This window comes from Somniosus microcephalus, chromosome 13, assembly GCF_052327205.1.
Source record: "Somniosus microcephalus isolate GS21.2 chromosome 13, FLI_Smic_1.0, whole genome shotgun sequence".
In the NCBI taxonomy this organism is placed as follows: Eukaryota; Metazoa; Chordata; class Chondrichthyes; order Squaliformes; family Somniosidae; genus Somniosus; species Somniosus microcephalus.
In genome coordinates this window covers 35,762,239-35,784,935 of record NC_140999.1, presented here as the reverse complement: position 1 = coordinate 35,784,935, position 22,697 = coordinate 35,762,239, and the positions used below count along the sequence as shown (strand labels likewise).

The window sequence follows — 22,697 nt, the reverse complement described above, 5'->3', positions numbered from 1 at the left end:
AAGCACCACATGTTTTTAGACATACTTGTCTGATTTCCAAGAGTTTTGTGGTTTGTGTTTTTTCAACAACAACTTGTATTTATATAGCACCTTTTTTAATGTAGTAAAATGTCCCAAGATGCTTCACAGGAGCGATTATCAAACAAAATTTGACACCGAGCCACATAAGGACTAATTAGGGCAGATGACCAAAAGCTTGGTCAAAGGTAGGTTTTAAGGAACGTCTTAAAGGAGGAAAGGGAGGTAGCGAGGCGGAGAGGTTTAGGGAGGGAATTCCTGAGCTTGGGGCCGAGGCAGCTGAAGGCACGGCCACCAGTGGTGGAGTGATTTAAATTGGGGATGTTCAAGAGGCCAAAATTGGAGGAGCGCAGATACCTCGGAGGGTTGTAGGGCTGGAGGAGATTACAGAGGTTATGTTTTCCAAGAATAACATAATTAAATTAACCTTTTGCTCCTCTTGTTCCCCATTATTCCAGAAGAGAGCTGACCACAAAAGTCACTTTTATTCAGAAATGTTTCAGTCTAATATTCTTGGATTACTTTTGATAGATGAATTTGAAGTTTTTTTGATTAACGATACTCAAAACCTTTTCTGAAAATTGCAATATGTTTAAAGCTGTCCCCTAGAGTTGCTTCTGTTCTGTTGTGTGCATAGCAAATGTTTTATCGAATGTAAATTTTGGACTGTTTACAAGAGTGTGGTTTGAATAATGGATCAGAAATATACATGTGCGGAAAGCATGGCCGTCTCTGGTGAGGCCATTGGACGCAGTGTTCGTGAGAATACTCTGGTCTTTCTGCCATGGAACTTTGTTTATATAAATAATAGATTGTTCCGTTAGAGCGAAATCACCCCGATTAGTCCGTTCATGTTGCTGGTGTCTCTCAGTTAGAAAAACCAGACTGTGTTGTGTGAACGAGGGTAGAAGAACAGACGGGGTTGATGATGAAACCTTAGGCATAAAAGGAGGGATTGGAGGGCGCCCTGACGTACGGGAGGTTGGGAGGAAGGAACATAAGTTGTACTTTTTTTTTTCTACCTGGTAATTGCGTTCTCTTTCTGTTAGATTATTGTTTGGGTTTACCTTCCCCACTATCCGCGCTTCAGTTTTCTGATTTTTCTTTTTGGAATCTAAAGCAGTTCCCTGCTACTGTGATCCCTTTGATCAGTCAGTTAATGGTGGCAGAATGTGACATGGACCAATCCACAATCATCGGTGTCCTGACATTCGAAGGCACAAAGCTCTTTCCAGGATATAGTTTGAATTTGAGGCTTACCCTGCTGAATAAACTGAGACCCCCACCCCCCACCCCTGTGCGAGAACACCACATGCTATAAATATCTGTATATCTGAAATTTAAGCCATGCCCTTTTTGTACTAAACTGCAGTTTCAGAATGAGCTACCAGTGCAGAGTCATGAGCATCCAGACACTCGCTGGTAAGTGCTTGCATTGCTCTAGTCTCTCATCTTGCCAGATAGAATAATTGACTTTTGTAGACATGTATATGCATTCATTCCCCGGTGGCCTTGTCTAGAATATTCTGAGAAGATTTGGTTCCTGAATGCAACCTTGCTTGACACCATTGTAGACGCTGAAGGTTCTGGCATTTCTCTCTCGGCTTGTTTCATTGGTCGTATTCTCACCTGTGAGTGAGGGGCACGGGTTCAGGCCCCACTGCAGGGATTTGAGGCCAAAATCTAGCCCAACACTTCAAGGCAATACTGAGGGAGGGCTGCATTGTCAAAGATTCAGATGAAATGTTAAACCAAGGCCCTATCTGCTTCTTCAGGTGGACGTAAAAGATCCCATGGCACTATTTAAAGAATAGCGGGTATCCTTCAACCAAGACCACCAAAACAGACTAACTGGCCATTATCTCATTGCTGTTTGAGACACCTTACAGGGCACAATTGGCTACTGCAGTTGCCTATATAATGAATGACTACACTTCAAAAGTAATTCATTAGCTGTGAAGCACTTTGGAACATCCTGAGGATGTGAAAGGCACTAAAGTGGAAGTTTGTTTTTTTCCCCTCGCTCTGACCACCTTACCATTATCCATTGTCGATTTTAAAATTCTCATGTTTGTTTACAAACCCCTCCATGGCCTCACCCCTCCCCATCTCTGTAGGACTCCTCCAGCCCTACAACCTTCTGAGATATCTGTGCCCCTCCAATTCTGGCCTCTTGAGCAGCCTGATTTTAATCGCTTCACCATTGGTGGCCTTGCCTTCAGCTGCCGAGGCCCAAAGCTCTGGAATTCCCTCCCTAAATCTGTCCACCTCTCTACCTCATTTTTCTCCTTTAAGACACTTCTTAAAACCTACCTCCTTCTGCCCTAATACCTCCTTATGTGGCTCGGTGTCAATAGAACATTCCTGTGAAGCGTCTTGGGATGTTTTACTATGATAAAGATGCTATATAAATACTAGTTTTTTTTTTGTATATATTAATAGAAGCATTCAAGTAGCTGAACTTTTCCCAACAACTTCCATAGTCACGGACAACTCGAATGCTGATGACATCAGTTAAAACAATGTAGGCCCATGTGTTGCTCTCTACTCTTCTCTTGAATTTGATGCACAATAAATCTCATGTCGGTTGTGCTTTTCTGTGATCAGAGTCCACATCGAGTCTTAAGAGGAGCTGGCCAATGATTTTGATTGGGGGTGATTGAAAAGTATTTTTGTGAGTATTTGACTGACAATTGCGAGTGGGGAAATAGCGTGCTACAGTATCTCGCGCCCTTTCTCTTGTATATTGTAATCTTGGCATCCTTAAGTTGCTGTGGAATGGCTTTCTTGTTTGCTGATATTTTAGGATAAGGATGACAGGCAGTCACTGGGTGCTGGATAACTAATTAAAAATCTGCTATTCCAGCTGGTTCAGGTGTTTTGATATTGTTCATTGAATTGATAGCTTTGTGGAGCTCCTCCTGTCACAGATATCAGACATCCATAATGAATAGGGCACTGCTTGACTTGTGAAATCCAGGCCATCATATCTTATTAGAAGGTGGTTCAGTAGATCTTCAAAATGCTCATCTCATCCCCAAAGTATGAGTGGTTGTCAGTGAGAAGAGACCATTTCATCTTTTAAGGAAAAATTGGATAAATATTTGAAGCAGAGGAAAAGATATGCGACAGATGGTGACAGAGCCGGGCAATGGGATTAGTTTTGGATTGCTCTCTCAAAGAGCTGGCATAGAGGTGGGCCGAATGGCGCCCGTCTGTGCTGTAAACTTCCATGGTTCCATGGAAAGCAAAGTGCCATCTGCTGTTTTGAGTAGGGCCAGCGTGAATGATAACTGGGCTGCGAACACTCTTGATTTGCCTGATAGAAAGTATTTGTGTCCTTCTGATCAACTAGAGTTTGCAACTTCGTAGCTTTCCTGCCCCATAATGCATGATAGAATCATAAAATGTTACACTGCAGAAACAGGCCATTTGCTCCCTCAAATCTGCACTGATGTATTTATCCATCAGCCACCTAGACTGATCCTACTCTTCTATATGTTCCCCATACTCATTCAAATTCTTCTATTTCAGGCAACTATCTAATTCCTTTTTAAAAGAATTTATGGACTCAACAAGTTTGTGGCAGAGGATTCCGCAATTTAACCAGCCTCTGTGTAGACACTTTTTCTAACTTCCCCTTTAATTTTTTTTGTGTGCTCACTTTAAATTTGTGCCCTCTCCGTGGAGTCTCTCTGAGCAGTGCCCTCTCCGTCCTATGTCTCGGGGGGCAGTGCCCTCTCCGTCCTGTGTCTCTGGGCAGTGCCCTCTCCGTCCTGTCTCTCTGAGCAGTGCCCTCTCCGTCCTGTCTCTCTGGGCAGTGCCCTCTCCATCCTGTGTCTCTGGGCAGTGCCCTCTCCGTCCTGTCTCTCTGAGCAGTGCCCTCTCCGTCCTATGTCTCTCTGAGCAGTGCCCTCTCCGTCCTGTCTCTCTGGGCAGTGCCCTCTCCGTCCTGTCTCTCTGAGCAGTGCCCTCTCCGTCCTGTGTCTCTCTGAGCAGTGCCCTCTCTGTCCTGTGTCTCTCTGGGCAGTGCCCTCTCCGTCCTGTGTCTCTGGGCAGTGCCCTCTCCGTCCTGTGTCTCTGGGCAGTGCCCTCTCCGTCCTGTGTCTCTGGGCAGTGCCCTCTCCGTCCTGTCTCTCTGAGCAGTGCCCTCTCCGTCCTGTCTCTCTGAGCAGTGCCCTCTCCGTCCTGTCTCTCTGGGCAGTGCCCTCTCCGTCCTGCCTCTCTGGGCAGTGCCCTCTCCGTCCTGCCTCTCTGGGCAGTGCCCTCTCCGTCCTGCCTCTCTGGGCAGTGCCCTCTCCGTCCTGCCTCTCTGAGCAGTGCCCTCTCCGTCCCGCCTCTCTGAGCAGTGCCCTCTCCGTCCTGTCTCTCTGGGCAGTGCCCTCTCCGTCCTGTCTCTCTGGGCAGTGCCCTCTCCGTCCTGTCTCTCTGGGCAGTGCCCTCTCCGCCCTGTCTCTCTGGGCGGCGCCCTCTCCGTCCTGTCTCTCTGGGCGGTGCCCTCTCCGTCCTGTCTCTCTGGGCGGTGCCCTCTCCGTCCTGTCTCTCTGGGCGGCGCCCTCTCCGTCCTGTCTCTCTGGGCGGCGCCCTCTCCGCCCTCTGTCTCTCTGGGCGGCGCCCTCTCCGCCCTCTGTCTCTCTGAGCGGCGCCCTCTGTCTCTCTGAGCGGCGCCCTCTCCGCCCTGTGTCTCGGGGTGCGGCGCCCTCTCCGCCCTGTGTCTCGGGGAGCGGCGCCCTCTCCGCCCTGTGTCTCGGGGAGCGGCGCCCTCTCCGCCCTGTGTCTCGGGGAGCGGTGCCCTGTGTCTCGGGGGGGCGGCGCCCTCTCCGCCCTGTGTCTCGGGGGGGCGGCGCCCTCGCCGCCCTGTGTCTCGGGGAGCGGCGCCCTCTCCGCCCTGTGTCTCGGGGAGCGGCGCCCTCCCCGTCCTATCTCTGAGCAGTGGAAACAATCTATCACAGCTTACCCTATTTTAACTACTCATAATCTTGAAAATCTCTCAAGTTATCCTTTAATCTTCTAAGCTCCTGTTGAGGCTTTTTTCACTTAAGTCTCTTGACATAACTAACACCCCCCCCCCCCCCCCCATATCTGATAGCAACTTCGATTTAATAAGCCGTTCTTTTTCCACTGCTTTTATATCTTTCCTATAATAGGTTACCCAAAACCGAACACCGTACTCCAACTGCAGCCTAACTGAAGTCTTGTGCAAGTTTAAGATTTCCCCCTTGCTTTTGTATTTGAGGCCTCTGCCGCTCTGTTGCTTTTGTGTGGCCTTATCTACTTGTGCTGCTATCTTTAATATGCATCTGCCTGCCACTTGCCAGTTTGACCATTTTTAAGAAATATTTCCTCTCCCTATTGCTTGTGAAAGTACAAGATACATTTTCAATCTTCGACATGAAGTGCATCTTCCATCTATTTTTCCATCCCCCCCTGCACTCTTGCACAATCCTTTTGAAATGTTGATTTTTTTTTTCAAACCTATTGTGTCGAGCTGTTTGATCAGTTTGCTCACACCTCTGCATCACTGTGGCCAGATAACAAAATACATCATGGCCTAGCCTGCAATCTGTACTGCACGTTGCCCCTGGAGTGAGAAGAGGCCTTTCTGTTCATCTTGACCCTATGTGAGATTATTCTAACATGGCCGTCCCTCCCATACTGCTGATTGTTGACTTACTTTAGGGCCACTACAATTCTTTCGCGCCCACCCTCCTCCACACATTCCGTTTCCTAAAAAGAACATAGGAACAGGAGGAGGCCATTCAGCTCCCCGAGCCTGTTCCGCCATTCAATGAGATCACAGCTGACCTGTGACCTAACTCCATATACCCGCTTTTCCCCCATATCCCTTAATACCTTTGGTTAACAAAAATCTATGAATCTCCGATTTAAAATTAACCATTGACCTAGCTGCCGTTTGTATGAGAGTTCCAAATTTCTACCACCTTTTACGTGTAGAAGTGTTTCCTAACTTCACTCCTGAAAGGCCTGGCTCTCATTTTTAGACTATGTCCCCTAGACCTAGACTCCCCAACCAGCGGAAAGTTTTTCTCTACCTACCCTTAATATTTTGAAAAATTTGATCAAATCACTCCTTAACCGTCTAAATTCCAAGGAATACAACCCTGGTTTGTGTGATTTCTCCTCATAATCAAGCAATGCTAATATTTCTAGACCAACAACAACTTGCATTGATATAGCACATTTAACATAGTAAAACATCCCAAGGCGCTTCACAGGAGCGATTATCAAACAGAATTTGGCACCAAGTCACGTGAGAGATTAGGCCAGGTGACCAAAAGTCTGGTCAAAGAGGTAAGTTTTAAGGAGTGCCTTAAAGGAGGAGAGAGAAGTAGAGAGGCAGAGATGTTTAGGGAGGAAATTCCAGAGCTTGGGGCCTAGGCAGCTGAAGGCAGGGCCACCAATGGAGATGGTGCGAGTTAGGACACGGACAGCAGAGTTTTGGATGAGCACAAGTTTATGGAGGGTGCAAGATGGGAGGCTGGCCAGAACAGCATTGGAATAGTTGAGTCTAGAGTTAAGAAAGCGAGGGTTTCAGCAGCAGATGAGCTGAGGTGGGGCGGAGACGGGCAATGTTACAAAGGTGGAAGTAGGCTGTCTTGGTGATGGAGAGGATATGGGGTCAGAAGCTCAGCCCAGAGTCACATAGGACAGACACATGGTTGCAAACAGCCTGGTTCAGCCTCCGACAGTGGCTTCAGTCTTCCCAATATTTAATTGGAGGAAATTTCTGACCCCAAATCAATGACTTTCTTTGGGAGTTTGTTCCACATGTTCACTGTCCTTTGAGGGCAAAAAAGGCTTCCCCAACCTTGCTCGAGGCTTGTAAATGTTGTGCTTGTAAACTTCTGTCCTATACTAATTGTTCAGGTTAAACCAGTTTTTGCTTCCACCTTATCTGTATCTCTTGCTAATTTGAAGACCTATCATGTCTCCCTCCTCAGTCTCCCTCTTCTCTAGTGAAACTTTGTTTAGTTACTGGAGCACGGAACACGTGTGAAGGCACTTGTCTTCAGCAATGTAGGTGGTCCCTTACAACGTGGGCCCAGGGGCGGTGTCAGTGGAGGAGAACATTGTCCACATGTGCCACACCCCTGTCAGCTTACAGCCCACCTTGATGGATTGGAAAACCAAGATTCTTTCTTGATGGTCCACAGTGTACAGGCTCATAGTTGGCTACTGCTAGCTTTTCTTTAGGCTTTGGAGGATACACATCTCAGACCGATTTAATGTGTGTGGATTGATGATGCTGTACTTGGTTGGGGACCTGTCTTCTAGATGAAAGGGTCAAACAGTTCAATTACAAGCATCCTGTGGGGCTGTTTACAGTACAAGTTTGATTGGCAGCTGAATTTGTGTGGGCAGACACCCTTTTGGATGCTGGAAATAGCTGACCATCTGGTCTAGATACACTTTTTAATGGCCCTTTGTTCTGGGATATCTTCAAAGGAATTTAAGGTTATATTTCGGACAGTATCACCTAATGACATAAGTCAGTCTGAAGCCAGCAGAGGTGCGGGTCATGTCAGGGACTTTTTGGTAGCATGCACCCATGAAAGAAGTAAAGAAACCTTATTTCAAGGGTCAGTTTAATGTGGAGAGTTAGTGCAAGAAGGTGCCTTTGCTATGAGATTAGTAAAGGTGCTAACATACTGTTTGTACTGAGTACTGTTCATTTACTTGCTGTGCTGTTGAATAAAGCTGTCCAGTGGTTTGTAACCTGAGGCATATTCTGCTAGTGTTCGTCCATCTACCAAAGACGAGGAGGCAGCCCATGAGCCCAGGGTTCCGTGTCTGACCCCTGGCTGCGCTACATTTATCAACTGTTGGGCAGGTAAATGCACCCTCTGCTTCAGCGTGGGCGTGAGGCCTGCTTCCGGGAGTGGCTGATGGCACCAAACCCAGAGAAAATATCCAGCGTAAAGTCCCAGACACGTTGAGATAGAAATGCACAAAAGGAGTGGATTAGAGGACCTGTACTTGAATTTCTTTGATGAAAATTTGGAAGGAAGAATTGTTTACATAATTTATTTCCCAGGCTGCAGTGGGTAACGGAAGCACCAGTTATTCCACAGAGAGAGACAGAAAAAGAGAGAGAGATGCACGCAGCAAGAAAGGGACTTTGCTACCATCTGTGCTTTATTTTATTCGAGCTCAAAATCACTCGCTCCTTATACTGTAGATGGATACTCAGAACTTGAAAATAATCATTCATAGAATATTTCATTTTTCTGGTGCTGTGAAATGATTTGAGGTTTCCTTTCCAAACCAAAAAAAAACCCCAAAGTGAATTCTGAAAGCTTTGCAGGTAAATGTTTCGCAAAGCCTAATTACACACAGCTCTGTTTTGTTTATACGTTCACGTTGAAAGCGTTCTAATGCAGCTGTGCAAAACCTTTTCTTTCCAACAAAAATGTTTCCAATGAAAGCTATTTGACCCTTGCTGTGGTGCTGTCAAACTCCAGGACCCCCCATCCGAGCTCTGCCCAACCCTCGGCTAATCCCGCTCCTAATGTTGCCAGAGCCTAGGGCTCTTCAGTGCTGCTAAATTCCTTTACCCCTATCATCCCTCCCCTCTCTACTGCTGCTAAAACACGTGCATCCAGCCTGACACACATTGCTGTCCATCTTGTGTATCCCAGGCAAGTGATGACCCACAAAGCTCCAGCACAAAAGCTGACTTCAGCACCTTCAAGCTGGTTAACGGTCACAGGCTAGGAGCACTGGCTAGTTGCTCCCCGATCGGTAGATTTTCACCAGTCGAGGAGCAGTCTTCGAGTCCGCCAGGCCTGGCACTTTTCAAGAGCTGAAGCCTTCTTTTCCATCCCCCATGCTGGGCCCAGCCTCTGCTGCCCGTGTTAACGGAGTAAACATCTTTTGAAGTGGGGATTATATTCTTGAAGATAATGGAATCTTTCTAAAACTATCCAGTGACATGATGGGTGGGGGATTGGCGGGGGGGGGGGAATGGGATGGGATGGGGAGTCTTGGATAATGTTGCTGGTTTGTATAAGGGGGAGGGAATGTTCGTTTCTTGTGTCTTGCTCTTTTGTGAATGGGCCTTGCGTTACTGTTTAATCATATGCGTCTCACTGACCAGTCTTGACATGGATCTGGCTGGCCCCCAGCGCCAAAAGATTGGACATCTCTTCTAGGCTTTACAAAAGGCAGATAATAAAATTTTAATGCAAATAATCAGGGCCACTGATTTTACATGCAGAAGTGGACAGAAAAGAGGGGTTTTCATTGGAAAAGAACCAGTTAAATACCCCAGAATACCATTTAATAAAAACCCAATGACGTATCCAATAACTGTAAATTGGCCACCTTGATTATACATTGTCGGTGACATGGCCTTGCACCCCTGTTGTTAGAATAGTGTACCTACCCTCCAGCGCACCCTCTGCACTGCCACAGGCGAGTCATGGGAATATATCCAATATTTTAAAATAACTTGTCTTTGTGCATTTCCTGTCTGCATCGCTTGACTTTTTTTAGTAGCAGTTTTTGTGTCAACGTTTTCCATTATAAATTCCTGTGTTGACATTTATAATGAAAAATGACTGTGAAATCATGGCTCGGTGCAACCTGGTGGCCTTTTATATCTGCTGGGGGCTAGAAGGTGCAGCAGGGCGTGTGAAGAGTTGAGGGTTGTCCGGCAAAACGTTGCAAAACCAGCTTCCGTATTTTTTCAAAAGGGCTAGTGAGGCCCGTCGGCACCGTTGGGGTGGTGGGGAAACCTGGCAGTGGGGCCTAAAGACATTCCTGAGCTAAAGTTAGCAGAGCCGAGCTAGTAGGCGAGCTGAGACGGGAATAAATCAAGAACCACAGAGCCCGGAGCTGTGTGACTCGCCACCGTGCTCGCAGGACTGAATCGTGTTCACTTTTTGAAAGTAATAGAAGCAGGTGCTACTTCGAGGCGTTCTCAACATTACAAAAGCATTACCAGGCCCAGAGGAGGGCAAGAAATTCATCTCGGGCAGCGGCATAAAACGGCCGGCATTGGATCGGCTGCCCGTTATACGCAGCACCTGATCATTCAGTTCATTGACTGCAAAGCAACTGAATATCAGACGCTGCGTATAAGGGGCGGCCGATCTGGTACCGCCCGAGGCGAATTTCTAGGCCGAGGTCTTTGGGGGAAAGTCCAGGCAGCCATTTCTGGTATTACGTAACTCATTTTATAAATTACGTAAATTAAAGAAAAATGTTAATATTAATTCCAACTGTAAATACTGACTTGATTAGGGAAAAGGTGACCAAAAGCAGTTTGGAACAAATTGAGTAGTTTGTTTTGTTTTGTGACCGTTGCTGGTCCCTGATAGGGAGCTTTCTTAAAAAAAAAGCGATTTGTTTGGGCCTGTGACAGTTGCTGGTTAAAGATTTTCTTACCTGTATATACTGTTTCATGATTGGAAGCTATTCCTACCTGTCCCTAGTTCAGCAAATCAGCAAACTAAAGTTAGTGTCGTGGATCTTCGAGGCAGTTAAGTCTCGACACTTCATGGATGCAAGGCTTTTAATTATTATATAGATATATCTGTGTATCTGAAAATTGCGCAAAGGTCAAACAAATGTACAGCATGGAAACATTTTTTGATGTGTCCGTAGATCATGAAACATTCTGATTGGCTTAAATATTCCTGCAACTAACCAACAAGTACTTTGAACACTTGCTTCTCTGTCTGATAATCTTCCCTACCCTCCCACCAAAGGCCTTTGAGTAGCCTTGTTGGTTTTTTTACTCATCGCTCTATATACCCTGACGATTAATAATATTTATATATAATAAAATCCAACAGTTCTGCAAACAAAACTCAAAGGCTTACCAATAAACTCGCCTATTCCATGTTGCAATCATCTCGCCTCCTTAGGCTTCCCCTCTCTCGATCACCTTGGCCTTGCCTTCTGCTCCCTTCCTAGAATTCCTCTTGTTTTCCCTTGCTCTTCTCTCCTTTGCTGACTCTGAGGCTCTAATGTTGTTTTTATCCTACCCGTGCATGCTCACTGCCTTTTAGTGGCTCCCTGTGTCAATGCTTGGCCTTTTCAGCCTCTGCACACGTGCCACCTCAGCTCGGGCCCTCCAGCAGGAATTCCTCTGCCTAGCATTCCAACAGCACTTCACAAGAGCCTCGCCCATTCACTCAGTTCCACACAGGCAAGTGTTTTGTGGATTTGTCTGTCCACACTCGGCTCAAGTACCGTAACTTCCATACAGGAGATGAGTAGGGTACAGAGTACGAACATTCCCGCACGTTAAAGGGGGCGCAGAAAAGCTGGAGTTCCAAAATAGAGAAATTAAAATAAGACTTAGAAGAGGCATATGACCAATCTAGGGTTAATACAAAAAAGGTAAAATAAAGAGAGTGGAAGCAAATAAGATGGGAGGTCAGACAGGGGTAAAGTAATACTAGCAAGTAACGGAAATCTGAATGGATTTTATAAAAGGAAAAGACTTGCATTTATATAGTGCCTTTCACGATCTCAGGCCATCCCAAAGTGCTTTACAACCAATGGCTACTTTTTAAAGTGTAGTTACTGTTGTAATGTAGGGGAATTTGTGCATGGCAAGGCTCCACAAACAGCAATGAGGCTCATGACCAGAAAATCAGCCTTTTAAGCGATGTGGTTGAGGGATAGATTTTGGCCAAGACATCGGGAGAGGTGCCCTGCTCCTCTTCGCATAGTGCCACTGCCTGCTTTGTGTCCTCCTGAGCGAACAGATGACGCCTGTGACAGTGCAGCACTCCCTCAGCACTGCTCTGATATGTCAGCCTGGATTATGTGCTCAAGTCTCTGGAGTGGGGCTTGAACCCACGACCTTCTGACTCGGGCGAGAATGCGGCCACTGTTGACACCTAATAATAAAGGAACATTTAGAGAGTAGGGTGGATTAAAGATGAAAAGGAAATCTCGTGGAGGATGAAGGAATGGTGGCAAAATTAAATGAGTACTTCACCTCTCGTTTCACAGAAGTGTGTGACAAATTTTCAGTTTGTCTTGAACATTATTTTGGGCACAGCTGTGCTGGTCCCATAAATAGTTTGAGCATCTTGCATCCAGCAGTGTGCCTGTACTGCCCAATATCTAATTACAGGAAACTTTGGTTTATCCGGAGGTTAACTGTCCGGAATGCTGGAGCCACTGGCAAAAATCAGGAGCCGTTTCGTTAGTTTTTTTTTCTTTTTGTTGCTTTTTTTTCACCAGTCAGGCTCTGCAAGGTCTCGCTGAAGCTGTTGCTAAGCTACAGAGACGCTTGCAAGGTACGGCCGACTGGTTAGAAGCTGTTGCTAAGCAACAGGGTTTGTTGCTAGATACGGAGCTCAAAATCTCCGTATGTTTCAACATTAGCGCTGGTTTGTCCGGCAGTTTTGATGGGACGGCAACAGCTCGGTCCCGTCGGTGCCGGATAGCACAAAGTTTCCTGTATATGATAGTGTAACTGGGAGAGGTCAGGGTGGGGTAAGAAAGGAAGGAGGGAGGGAAAGAGTGTAATAATAGGACTCCCTTGTGATCTGAGCTGAATATTGTGTCTTTTGCATGTGCCCTTGCTAGTTTCCAGTCAGCAGACTGATAAACGCGTTGGTGGGAGGAGGCCTGATGTAAATCATTTATGCTGCTTTGTTTTACATACAAGTGAAGATAGAGTACCAGTTGTAAACATGCCTCCCTTCGCTCAACGTCACTCCTCTCCTTGAAAAATCAGACGAATATAATGAGCCTGACTTACTGTTTTTTGGGCATCACCTCTCTTTGCAGACTACTTCTGAGCTGCAGCTTAGTTCCAGGCCCAGACCTGCCCATTGCTGTCTCCTGTTTAAAACCGAACTGACTGCCCACATCTCTCGCTTGTGGAAGGGTGGTGCCGCCACTCCTCTTTTTAGAGATTCACCATAGGCCTGTCAACCAAACCCAACGAGAGCCTCTCCTGAGAGTGTATCTCAGCAGACATCTCATCCTGAATCCACATGAATAGAATCAACCCTTCCATAATGGGTGTAGATGTTATATTAGTCAGTCTGAGATGAGATAACAAATTGCTTAATGTCCCCGGTCATTGTGGAAATCTCTCCAGTTAACAATTCAAACCCCCTTTATCTCTGCGGCTGCAGCCTGTGGCTTTTTAGACTGCGCAGGTTCACCTTGTTTCAAAATACGACTGTTAAACAACTCCTTCCCAAATTCCTACTATTTATATTAAAAAAAATCAAAAATCTCAAAATGTGGCCTTGTGATTGTGGGAAAGTAAGGGTGCAAAAAAAAAATGATGGAGCAATTAGATAGCCTAAGTATAGATAAGCTTCGGCCTCGGGCGACTGTCTGTGTGGAGTTTGCACATTCTCCCCGTGTTTGCGTGGGTTTGCTCCGGTTTCCTCCCACAGTCCAAAGATGTGCGGGTTAGGTTGATTGGCTGTGATAAATTGACCCTTAGTGTTAGGGGGATTAAATACGTGGGGTTACGGGGATAGGGTGGGATATGTGTTGGTGTAGGGGTTACGGGGATCGGGTGGGATATGTGTTGGTGCAGGCTCGATGGGCCGAAATGGCCTCTATCTGCATTGTGGGGTTTCTGTGATGATTCTGTGATGATAAGGAACTAGAACCCAAAGTGGAAAAAGAACCAGTTCCTAGAATGGTGAAGTTAGTAAAAGAGGAAATAGCAGAACCTTTGACTGTATATGTTTATTGTTGGAGAGAGCAACTTGGAGCTGATGCCTCTGTTCCAGTTATTAAGGATTTTGTTCCATAGATTTATTAAAGGAAAATGATGCTCATAGACACACAACGATGCGAAGGCTGCGGGAGACCTCTTGTTACAGTTGCTGAGTTCGGTCAGAGGGTGATTAGCCCTTTGGGTCTTCCCTAACTTCCTTACAATGGTCTCGGTTTTCCAGCTGAAAAGGCCATTTAATCACATAGAAAAATAGGAGCAGGAGTAGGCCATTCGGCCCTTCGAGCCTGCTCCGCCATTCAATATGATCATGGCTGATCCTTTATCTCAATACCATATTCCTGCTCTCTCCCCATACCCCTTGATGCCTTTTGTGTGTAGAAGTCTATCTATCTCCTTCTTAACTATATTCAGTGATTTGGCCTCCACAGCCTTCTGTGGTAGAGAATTCCACAGGTTCACCACCCTCTGAGTGAAGAAATTTCTCCTCATCTCAGTCCTAAATATCCTACCCTGTATCCTGAGACACTGACGCCTCGTTCTAGACCCCCCCAGCTAAGGGAAACATACTCCCTGCATCCAGTCTGTCTAGCCCTGTCAGAATTTTATACGTTTCAATGAGATCCCCTCTCATTCTTCTAAACTCTAGTGAACCACCTCCACGATCTACACTCCTGGTTTTATAGCTAACTCGCACCAATTTTTTTGCTGCTGTTGATTTATTTCTCTGCGGCTCATGAGCACTTCAAACTAGAAATTTATGCAAAACAGAGGTACAGACTAGGAGGGAAACAACATTTTTTTTAAAAACTGAACAAGTCACATTTAAACTGAGGGAGTAATGAGAATACATGCAAGCTGGAATTGTTTGCAGGGGATGCAGGTTTGAAGAGAGCAGAGTTGGGGATCATCCTGAGGGGAGTGCTACACCACCTCTAACAGAGAAGATACGTATTGCTGGCATTACCCATTGGTGAGTTATAGCTGGCATCCTCATGCTCCCCCACCCTGCCCCCGACACCCTCGTTACCCCTCCAGTTTGGAAACCTCTGCCCTACCAGACACAGTGGTGAAAGCAGAATCCGTAATAGCTTTTAAAAGGGAAGAGGATAAATATTTTGTAAAAGTAGAATTTAAAAAGGAGGGAGAGGAATAGGGGACTAAATGTATAGCTGTTTGAGAGCTGGTGTAGACACAGTGGGCCTATGCCTTTCTTTGCTGTACAATTCTATGATTGTGTAAACAAAGGGACAGGATAGCAGAAAAAGACATTGTGCCTGACCACTTTATTAATGACTTGCTGCAATGAGAGATTAATATTTGTCCTGTGAAATATGTGCCAATTAAAGTTGCAACAGCCCAGGATGAACTCCAAGGAGCACATTTGAAAACAAGTTGCTGATGCTGAGACATTTTGTCAAACCCACAGCTGGAAAACTCTCTCTGGCCTAATGATATGTTGCTTGCATTCCTCCTTGTGTGATGTGGCAGAAAAAAATGCGATTTGCAATTACCATCAGGTGTTAAAAAGAAGCAAACTGTTATGCCAGCAGGAGGCCAGCAGTTCAAACCACTGCAACTTTGTGTACTAAAGTATTAAAATCGTTAACATTTTGATGGGCTTGACTACTTCAAAGGAAATGGCTTTACATGAAAGAGATTCTACAGGATAAATATAACCATTTGAGAATTCTTTGGCGAGTGGTGTTTAAGATTGGCATCATTGTCATGGGGTAACGTCATTATTGATTTGATGGCTAATTCAATCAAAGCTGAAGAGAGTTGCCATTCTCTATTTGTGCTTTCATATCAAAAGAAAAGACACTTATCCTAGCCTTTGTCATCTCCAGACTCGATTCCTTCATTTTCCTCCTCGCCACCCTCCCATGCAACAATTTGTTCAAAAGTCAGCTGCGTGATCCTGCCCTGTCCTTTAAGTACTGCTTTCCCGTTGGCTGTCCTTGCTGACCGACATTGGCTCCCTGTCCTCCTACTCATTAAAGTTAAAATCCTTGTCGCCATCTTCAAATCTCTCCATGGTCTCACCCTACCCTACCTTGGTCCCCTGCTCCAGCCTTCCATCCCTCCCACACTCTGGCCCTCTGACTCTGGCCTTTGATTCATTCCACTCCCTTCATCTCTATCGGTTGCAGAGCCTTCAGCTGCCTTGGCCACACTCTCTCTGCAACTCCCTGCCCAAACAGGCCGGGCCCACCCCACCCCTCACAGACTTCAGAAACTTCAAAACTCATAGTTTCAACTAACCTTTTGGTCCTCGTTTCTATTCCTCACGTCCTGGCTGAACATCTGCTCCTTTATTCCTTTTTTTTTCCTTCAACTCCACCCACACCCCACCCCCCCCCCCCCCCCCCACCCAAATGTAAAACATCTTGGGTATGTTTTCCAATTTAAAAAGACTAGATAAGTGTAGTAGTAGTAATCAGAGGGGGTTTTCAGGTTTCTATTTGTGTCAGTTGGTAGCACACTTGCCTCTGAGTCAGAAGGTTGTGGGTTCAAGTCCCACTCCAGAGACTTGAGCACTAGGCTGACACTCCAGTACAGTGCTGAGGGAGTGCTGCACTGTCGGAGGTGCAGTCTTTCGGATGAGACGTTAAACCAAGGCCCCGTCTGCTCTCTCGGGTGGATGTAAAAGATCCCGTGGCACTATTTCAAAGAAGAGCAGGGGAGTTATCCCCGGTGTCCTGGCCAATATTTATCCCTCAACCAACATAACAAAAACAGATTATCTGGTCATTATCACATTGTTGTTTGTGGGAGCTTGCTGTGTGCAAATTGGCTGCCGCGTTTCCCACATTACAACAGTGACTCCTCTTCAAAAGTACTTCGTTGGCTGTAAAGCGCTTTGAGACGTCCGGTGGTCGTGAAAGGCGCTATATAAATGCAAGTCTTTCTTTCTTTATTTGCTATGCTGCTATACTAAGAAATCATCCCAATGCACCAAAGATTGTGGCTTTGATTATTTGGGGGGGGGGGGGGGGCGCGGGTGGGTAGGTAGGGCTGGAGATTCCCTTATGGTCTGGGGAGGCCCAAGGACTCCTTGAGGGGGTGTGGGGAAGCACATTTTAAAGCTTACCTGGGCCTCTTCTGGCCAGTCAGCTCCTCCCACCATGGTTCTGCTGCCAGGTAGCAGACAGTGTGGGATTCCCCCTGGCTTGACATCATCGAGCTGCGACTTTTGCATGTTAAGTAGGCCCCCACCTGCCTTTAGCAGGATCCTCATTGATGGCCTGATTCACTGCTGCTAATATTACGGTGGCGGGTTGGAGGCTGTTTTTTTAATTTTTCCAGATTTTAACCCTTCGTCCAACCCTTTCCCGCCCAGTGGGGGTGGGGGGCTCAGGGTAGGGGTTTAAAATCGAAGCCTGTGTTTCAAAGAACATGCTGAGAGGAGCTGCAAGAACACTGAACACCGTTTTGAAACAGTGACCTCCATTTGCATTGGTACGGGTTAGATCTTTGTGGTAATTTGCATCAAGCCTAGCTTTCTGCATCTGCATATGGAGTTACGTGTAAGTAAGACCTGGAGGGCGGGCAGTGGAGGGAGAAGGACGAACTCGTCCCCTTTCTTACAAATTCCATGCGTACAGTAGTTTAAAAAAAAAACAAAAAAAAAACAGTGCTCACTGTGCCTGTCTTTGCCCTTAAGTTATAACCGTGTTTGAGGCAAAATTGCATCTTCCAGTACCTGAAGAGAGCTTTTTGAGCGATATGACACAAGGGCAAAAATACTGGCCATTACTGGTGTTGAGAGCAATTTGAGTTAATGAATTCATATTGGCACCAGAAGCCTATTGTCTTTTTAATAACTTATTGGCACCAGTATACTAAATAGACATATTTACAGTTTTCCCATATGCAACACTACAGGTAGTAAGTTTGACAGTATAGCACAAGCCGATAGTCAGCTACTCTTTCAGAACATTATCTCCCAGGTTTTCCTAATTCCACTTTTGATGCCTCAACTGCCCACAATCGGAACTTCCCATAAACAGATGATACAGTCCAATCTTAAGGCACTTTTACAGAATGGGTTGCAACTGATGGTAGACATTTTCCCTTCAGTAGCTGCACACCATAGTGCAAGGAACCCAACCCATCTGGAACTAAAAGCATCGTAACTCAGAGAATGTGGATCTATGAATCTGCAATCAGCTGAAGGCTGTCTGTGTAAAGTAAATGTGGGGAGCCAGTGTCCCTGATTTTTGTACTCAATCTCAATCAAGTCTTCCAATAAAAAGTGGCTAAAATAGCAAAGGGGAGAGCAGTGCATAAGACCGCTGTCGTAGATGGTAACAGTTTTGATCGGTAGTGTAAAAGTGATCTGACTTATTTTGAAGCGATTTCATTTGTCCCTGAAGGAATACGTGCTTTCACTTTGCGGGGGAAGAGCAGGTACCTACTGAATGTTGTAATGGAATGCACCGTGTCTGTCTGCGTCTTTACTGTGTTTCTTTTGTGGTTGTTTACAGTGCACTGTACAGGTTAAACTGGAACTAGGCCACCGAGCCCAGCTTCGGAAAAAGCCCACCACTGAAGGATTCACCCATGACTGGATGGTGTTTGTTAGAGGACCAGAACAAAGCGATATTCAGCACTTTGTGGAAAAAGTGGTTTTTCGGTTGCATGAGAGTTTTCCAAAACCCAAACGGGGTGAGTGGTGCTTTTAAGGAATATTTGCGACATCCCCCCTCCCCCCTCCATGTCTAAAACCCTGTTACTGGAACATTCTGATTTTCCAAGTTTAAGATTCTTGGGTTTGGTATCGGGACTAACTAGGACTAGAGGAGGGTTTAAGGAAATAACAGCATTCAGTAAAATCGTACGGTCTTGCTTGAGGCATTGAGATAGGGGTGGGTGAACTATAGAATACAACTGACAAATCTCCAATTTTGTTATAGCTCCTCAAATAATTATTTTTCTTTTGTCCTCTGTAGCACTGAAAGGAATTGCTTGTGCTCATGCAGGCAATACTGTTCACCACCCAGTTTAGAACCAACTTGAAGTTCCTATAGTCAAGGCCAATAGATTTGAAAGGGTTGTAATTCCTCTTTTTGATCAGTTTAACCAAAAAAAAACCCCTCTCCGTCCATGCATCTCTCATCTGTCTTTCTGTCTAGGTCTCTGGGCTGAATTTTAATGGGAAAGGCGGGTTGGGAGCGGTCAGGAAACCCGGGAGGTCTCGTGGTGGTGGATCGGAGACCTGGAGGGGGGGGCGGGGCCTCGTGGAGGGGATCAAAGGCCTGGTGGGGGGCGGTGAAATCAGAGGCCTCGTGGGGGGGGGAAAGGTTAGGCAGGGATGCTGGATTCAGGAGGTAAGAGTAAAGACACTTACCTCCTGGATCCAGCAGTCCTTGCCTTGCATTAGCTGTTGGGTTTCACAAGGCCTGCAAAACACGACCAGCTAAATTTAAATTCAAAATGGAAGTTAAAGCAGAGGCTTCCAGCCTCATTATAATATTTAAATAGACAACCCGCCTACTGGCAGTGGATTGGCTGCCCACCCCGACCTGCATCCGCTAAAACCGGAAGTGGGCGGGTTTAGGTCGGGATTCAGATTTTTAACACTTTTACTTCCCCCACACCTCCAACCCACCTGTTTTTTTTAAGGTTAAAATTCCCCCCTTTGTCTCTTCTGCCCACTCTCTCTTCACTTGCACCAAGTTTCATTCACCCATCACTCCTGTGCTCGCTGACCTACACTGGCTCCCAGTCCACCAAGGCCTCGATTTTTAAAAAAAAATTCTCATCCTTGAGTTCAAATCCCTCCATGGCCTCACCCCTCCCTATCTGTAACCTCCTCCAGCTCTGCAACCCTCTGAGAACTCTGTGTTCCTCCAATTCTGGCCTGTTGTGCATCCCCCATTTCCTTCGCCCCACCATTGGCAGCCATGCCTTCAGTTGTCTAGGCCCTAAGCTCTGGAATTCCCTCCCTAAACCTCTCCCCATTTCTATCCTCCTTTAAGATGCTCCTTAAAATCTACCTCTTTGACCAATCTTTTGGTCACTTGTCCTAATGTCTCCTTCTTTGGCTTGGTGTCAATTTTTGTTTGGTTACGCCCCTGTGAGGCGCCTTGAGACATTTTACTATGTTAAAGGCGCTATATAAATGCAAGTTAATTTTTGTCTGTTTCCCTCTGTCTTTTCCTCCTGTCTCTGCTCTTGGCCTCCTGTGTGCTCCCCTTCCCCCCCCCCCCCCCCCCCCCCCCCAATGGTTTTTCTCTCACTATTGCCTGCACTGTTTTTCTCAGTCGTTTTTCTTTGTTCTTTCTGTACCCTTGTCTCTATCCTCCTCCTCTCAGCCTTTCTTTGTCTTGTTCTGCTTCTGTTCTCTCTGTGCCTTTGTCTGATTTTATCTTTCTCTTTTCCACTGCGTACCAGTTCTCTTTAATATCTATCTCTGTATCTGTCTCTCTCCCTCCCTATACTCACTGTTTCAGTACCTACGCACAAACTGCACCCTCTTTTGTGTGTCTTCACTATCTGCTGTTCTCTATTTCCCTCTGTCCCCATCTGATATTTTGTCTTTTCTGAGACTGTCTCTGATTCTTTCTCTTTCTGGCTCTCGCTGTCATCTTCCGTGCCCTGCTCTGCTCCCTTCCCTCTGTTTCCTCCCCCATGTCCATCAGTGTACGTGCGCTCCTCTTGCACGCTGGTACGGATTTTGCTGTCAGCGGTGAAGTGATGGCGCTCGCCGTTGACCTCTAAGAAAGCTGCCCACAAAGATCTAGCGATCTCTGTGGTGTCGCTTTCACCTCTCCCGATGCTAATTTGAATCTGACACCAAGTCTAGGGGATCTCCAGCGTCCAGCAACAGTGATGTCATCAAGCTGTTTAAGCAGCCAATCACGTTGAAGAATTCTCAGACCGCAAACTAGGAAGTAAAAAGCAGGTTTTACCTTTCACTTTTTAATCATTTTACAGAGAGCGAAATAAGGATAGGGACATACACATGCGATAAAGATAGGGACGTACACATGCGATTAATGTAGAAGCTGAAATATTATAAACTTTAAAAAATAATAATGATAAAAACCATGGAATTTTTATCATGATGGAAAATTTGACATTCCACAAATATGAAATTAGTTATTCAGGGCCAGAATGGTAGTTAAGCAGTAATTATGACTCTGTACACCATTAAAAACCCAATTACACTTTATTCAACAAGGCTTAACTTTTTCTGGAGTTTTTAAGAGCAAAATTCCAACGTAAAAGCTTAAGTTCTCATCTGTTCAGTGATTTCAATGAATTGCCAGCTATGGGGAGTTCAATAGCGCACTCTGTGGAGGAGCAGGGAATGACGGACAACAAATTCTGGATTTCCGCATTAAACTGCGCACGTACGTAGCCCAGAAGTTGCCGACTGAGTCACAGCTGTAATGGGACAGTTTTGCCGCCATTACAACCGCAAATTCAGGGCCATTGTCTCCCATCCACCATCCCATGTCGTGCGTATGTGTCTTCCGCTAAACAAAAATCCAGAGCAAGATAAAGCCATTCAGCCTTTCAAGGCACCATATCCAAAGTCCATGCATAATTATTCTATCCTGGACGTCCCTCCCACACCACCTGCTGTCTACTTTAGAGAATGCTAATTTTGTTCCTTAACCCTACCGTTGGGGAAAAAAATATACAGTTTCTCAACGGGTATTGATCCAGCTCCTTTTATAGATGCCAATTGAGCCTGAACCAACTAGCTTCTCTGGGAGCTTGTTCCACATGGCCACTATTTCTGAGGAAACAAATTTTCTTTCTAACCTTATTCGAGGCATGTGAATTTAGTAGTTGTGTCCTTCAGTCTTACGCTTGTTGTCCAAGATGAATAACTTGTATACTTCAACCGCATCTCTACTTTTTTATTATTTTGAAGTCCTGTATCTAGTCTCCCCTTAGTCTTTTCAGCAAAAGTAACTATTTATTTGCTGAAAGCTTTCTTCATATCTTAGTCCTCTAAGGCCGGAAACCACCCTGATTTCTCTGAATTCTTTCTAATGCTTCAATTTCTTTTGAGTTAAGGTGATCAAAACTGCATATCATACTGCAGAATTGGCCTTACCATTGATCTGCACAACGTCAGTGCTACCTTTGGCCGTCTTGTTTTTTTTATCCCTATCTATCGTTTCCCCCGTTATATTCCTGTTCCCCTGTTTGTGTCTCTGTTCCGTTGTCTACATCTTCCTGTCTCTTTCCCTCAACCACCATTTTGTTTTCTCTACTCTTGGTTCAGTTTTTGTCCCTTTGCCGTGATCTTTTATTTTCACTCAGCTGTTTGTTTTCTGCTCAATTGCATGAAATGTTAGGGTGGCTGGTAAGGCAAGATTAATCCCAATTATTATGTCAAAAATACACGAATAAAGTAGCAGCAGAGGACATAAATGGAAGTTCATGAAAAGTAAATTTAGAACAAATACCAGGAAAAAGAATAAATGTTTTAACAGTCTACCAAGCAAGGTGCGAAGGACCGAATCTTCCAACCTAACAGGTGGTAGATCTTTCTGGATGATTCGGCGTATTACCACCGCCACCTTTCTGGCACCATTACAAGTGGTGGTAGACTTTACTTTCCTTCTCTCTCTCTCTCATCTCTTTCTTTTTTCTTGAACTATGTCATCCTCTCTTCCCCCTGACCATTTGGATCTTCTGCTCCTTGCCCAGTTTCCACACCCTTCCCTTTGACCTGCTCTTGCTTCATCCCTAAACTCTGAAATAACTCTTTCCCCCAACCCCTGCTACATCACTTTTCAGAGGCCTACTGCTATTGGAGGGTATTGTAGTGAAACGTGACTCCATGGTGCAGCTACCTGATGGTTACTGGTCTGAACCCAGGTATGTTCATAGATGCCCTTGCTCCTCTGCTTAGTTCCCTTGACTTTGCATGTCTTGGCCAAGAACTCCCGTGGCTAAATTATCTCTCATTCCCCTCACTAAATTAATTTGCTGTCTGTCACTCTCCAAATGCTCTCTTACA

General features: G+C 45.7%; 1 protein-coding gene across 1 annotated transcript in view; it reads left to right on the top strand.

Moving 5' to 3' along the window:
- Positions 1 to 22,697, top strand: part of LOC147108215 (protein ENL-like) — an 82,332-nt gene that overhangs the window by 8,681 nt on the left and 50,954 nt on the right. Inside the window, exon 2 of the mRNA XM_086005996.1 lies at positions 18,199 to 18,379. Within this exon, the coding sequence (XP_085862122.1) occupies positions 18,199 to 18,379 (181 nt within the window). The remainder of the gene's footprint in view (positions 1 to 18,198; positions 18,380 to 22,697) is intronic.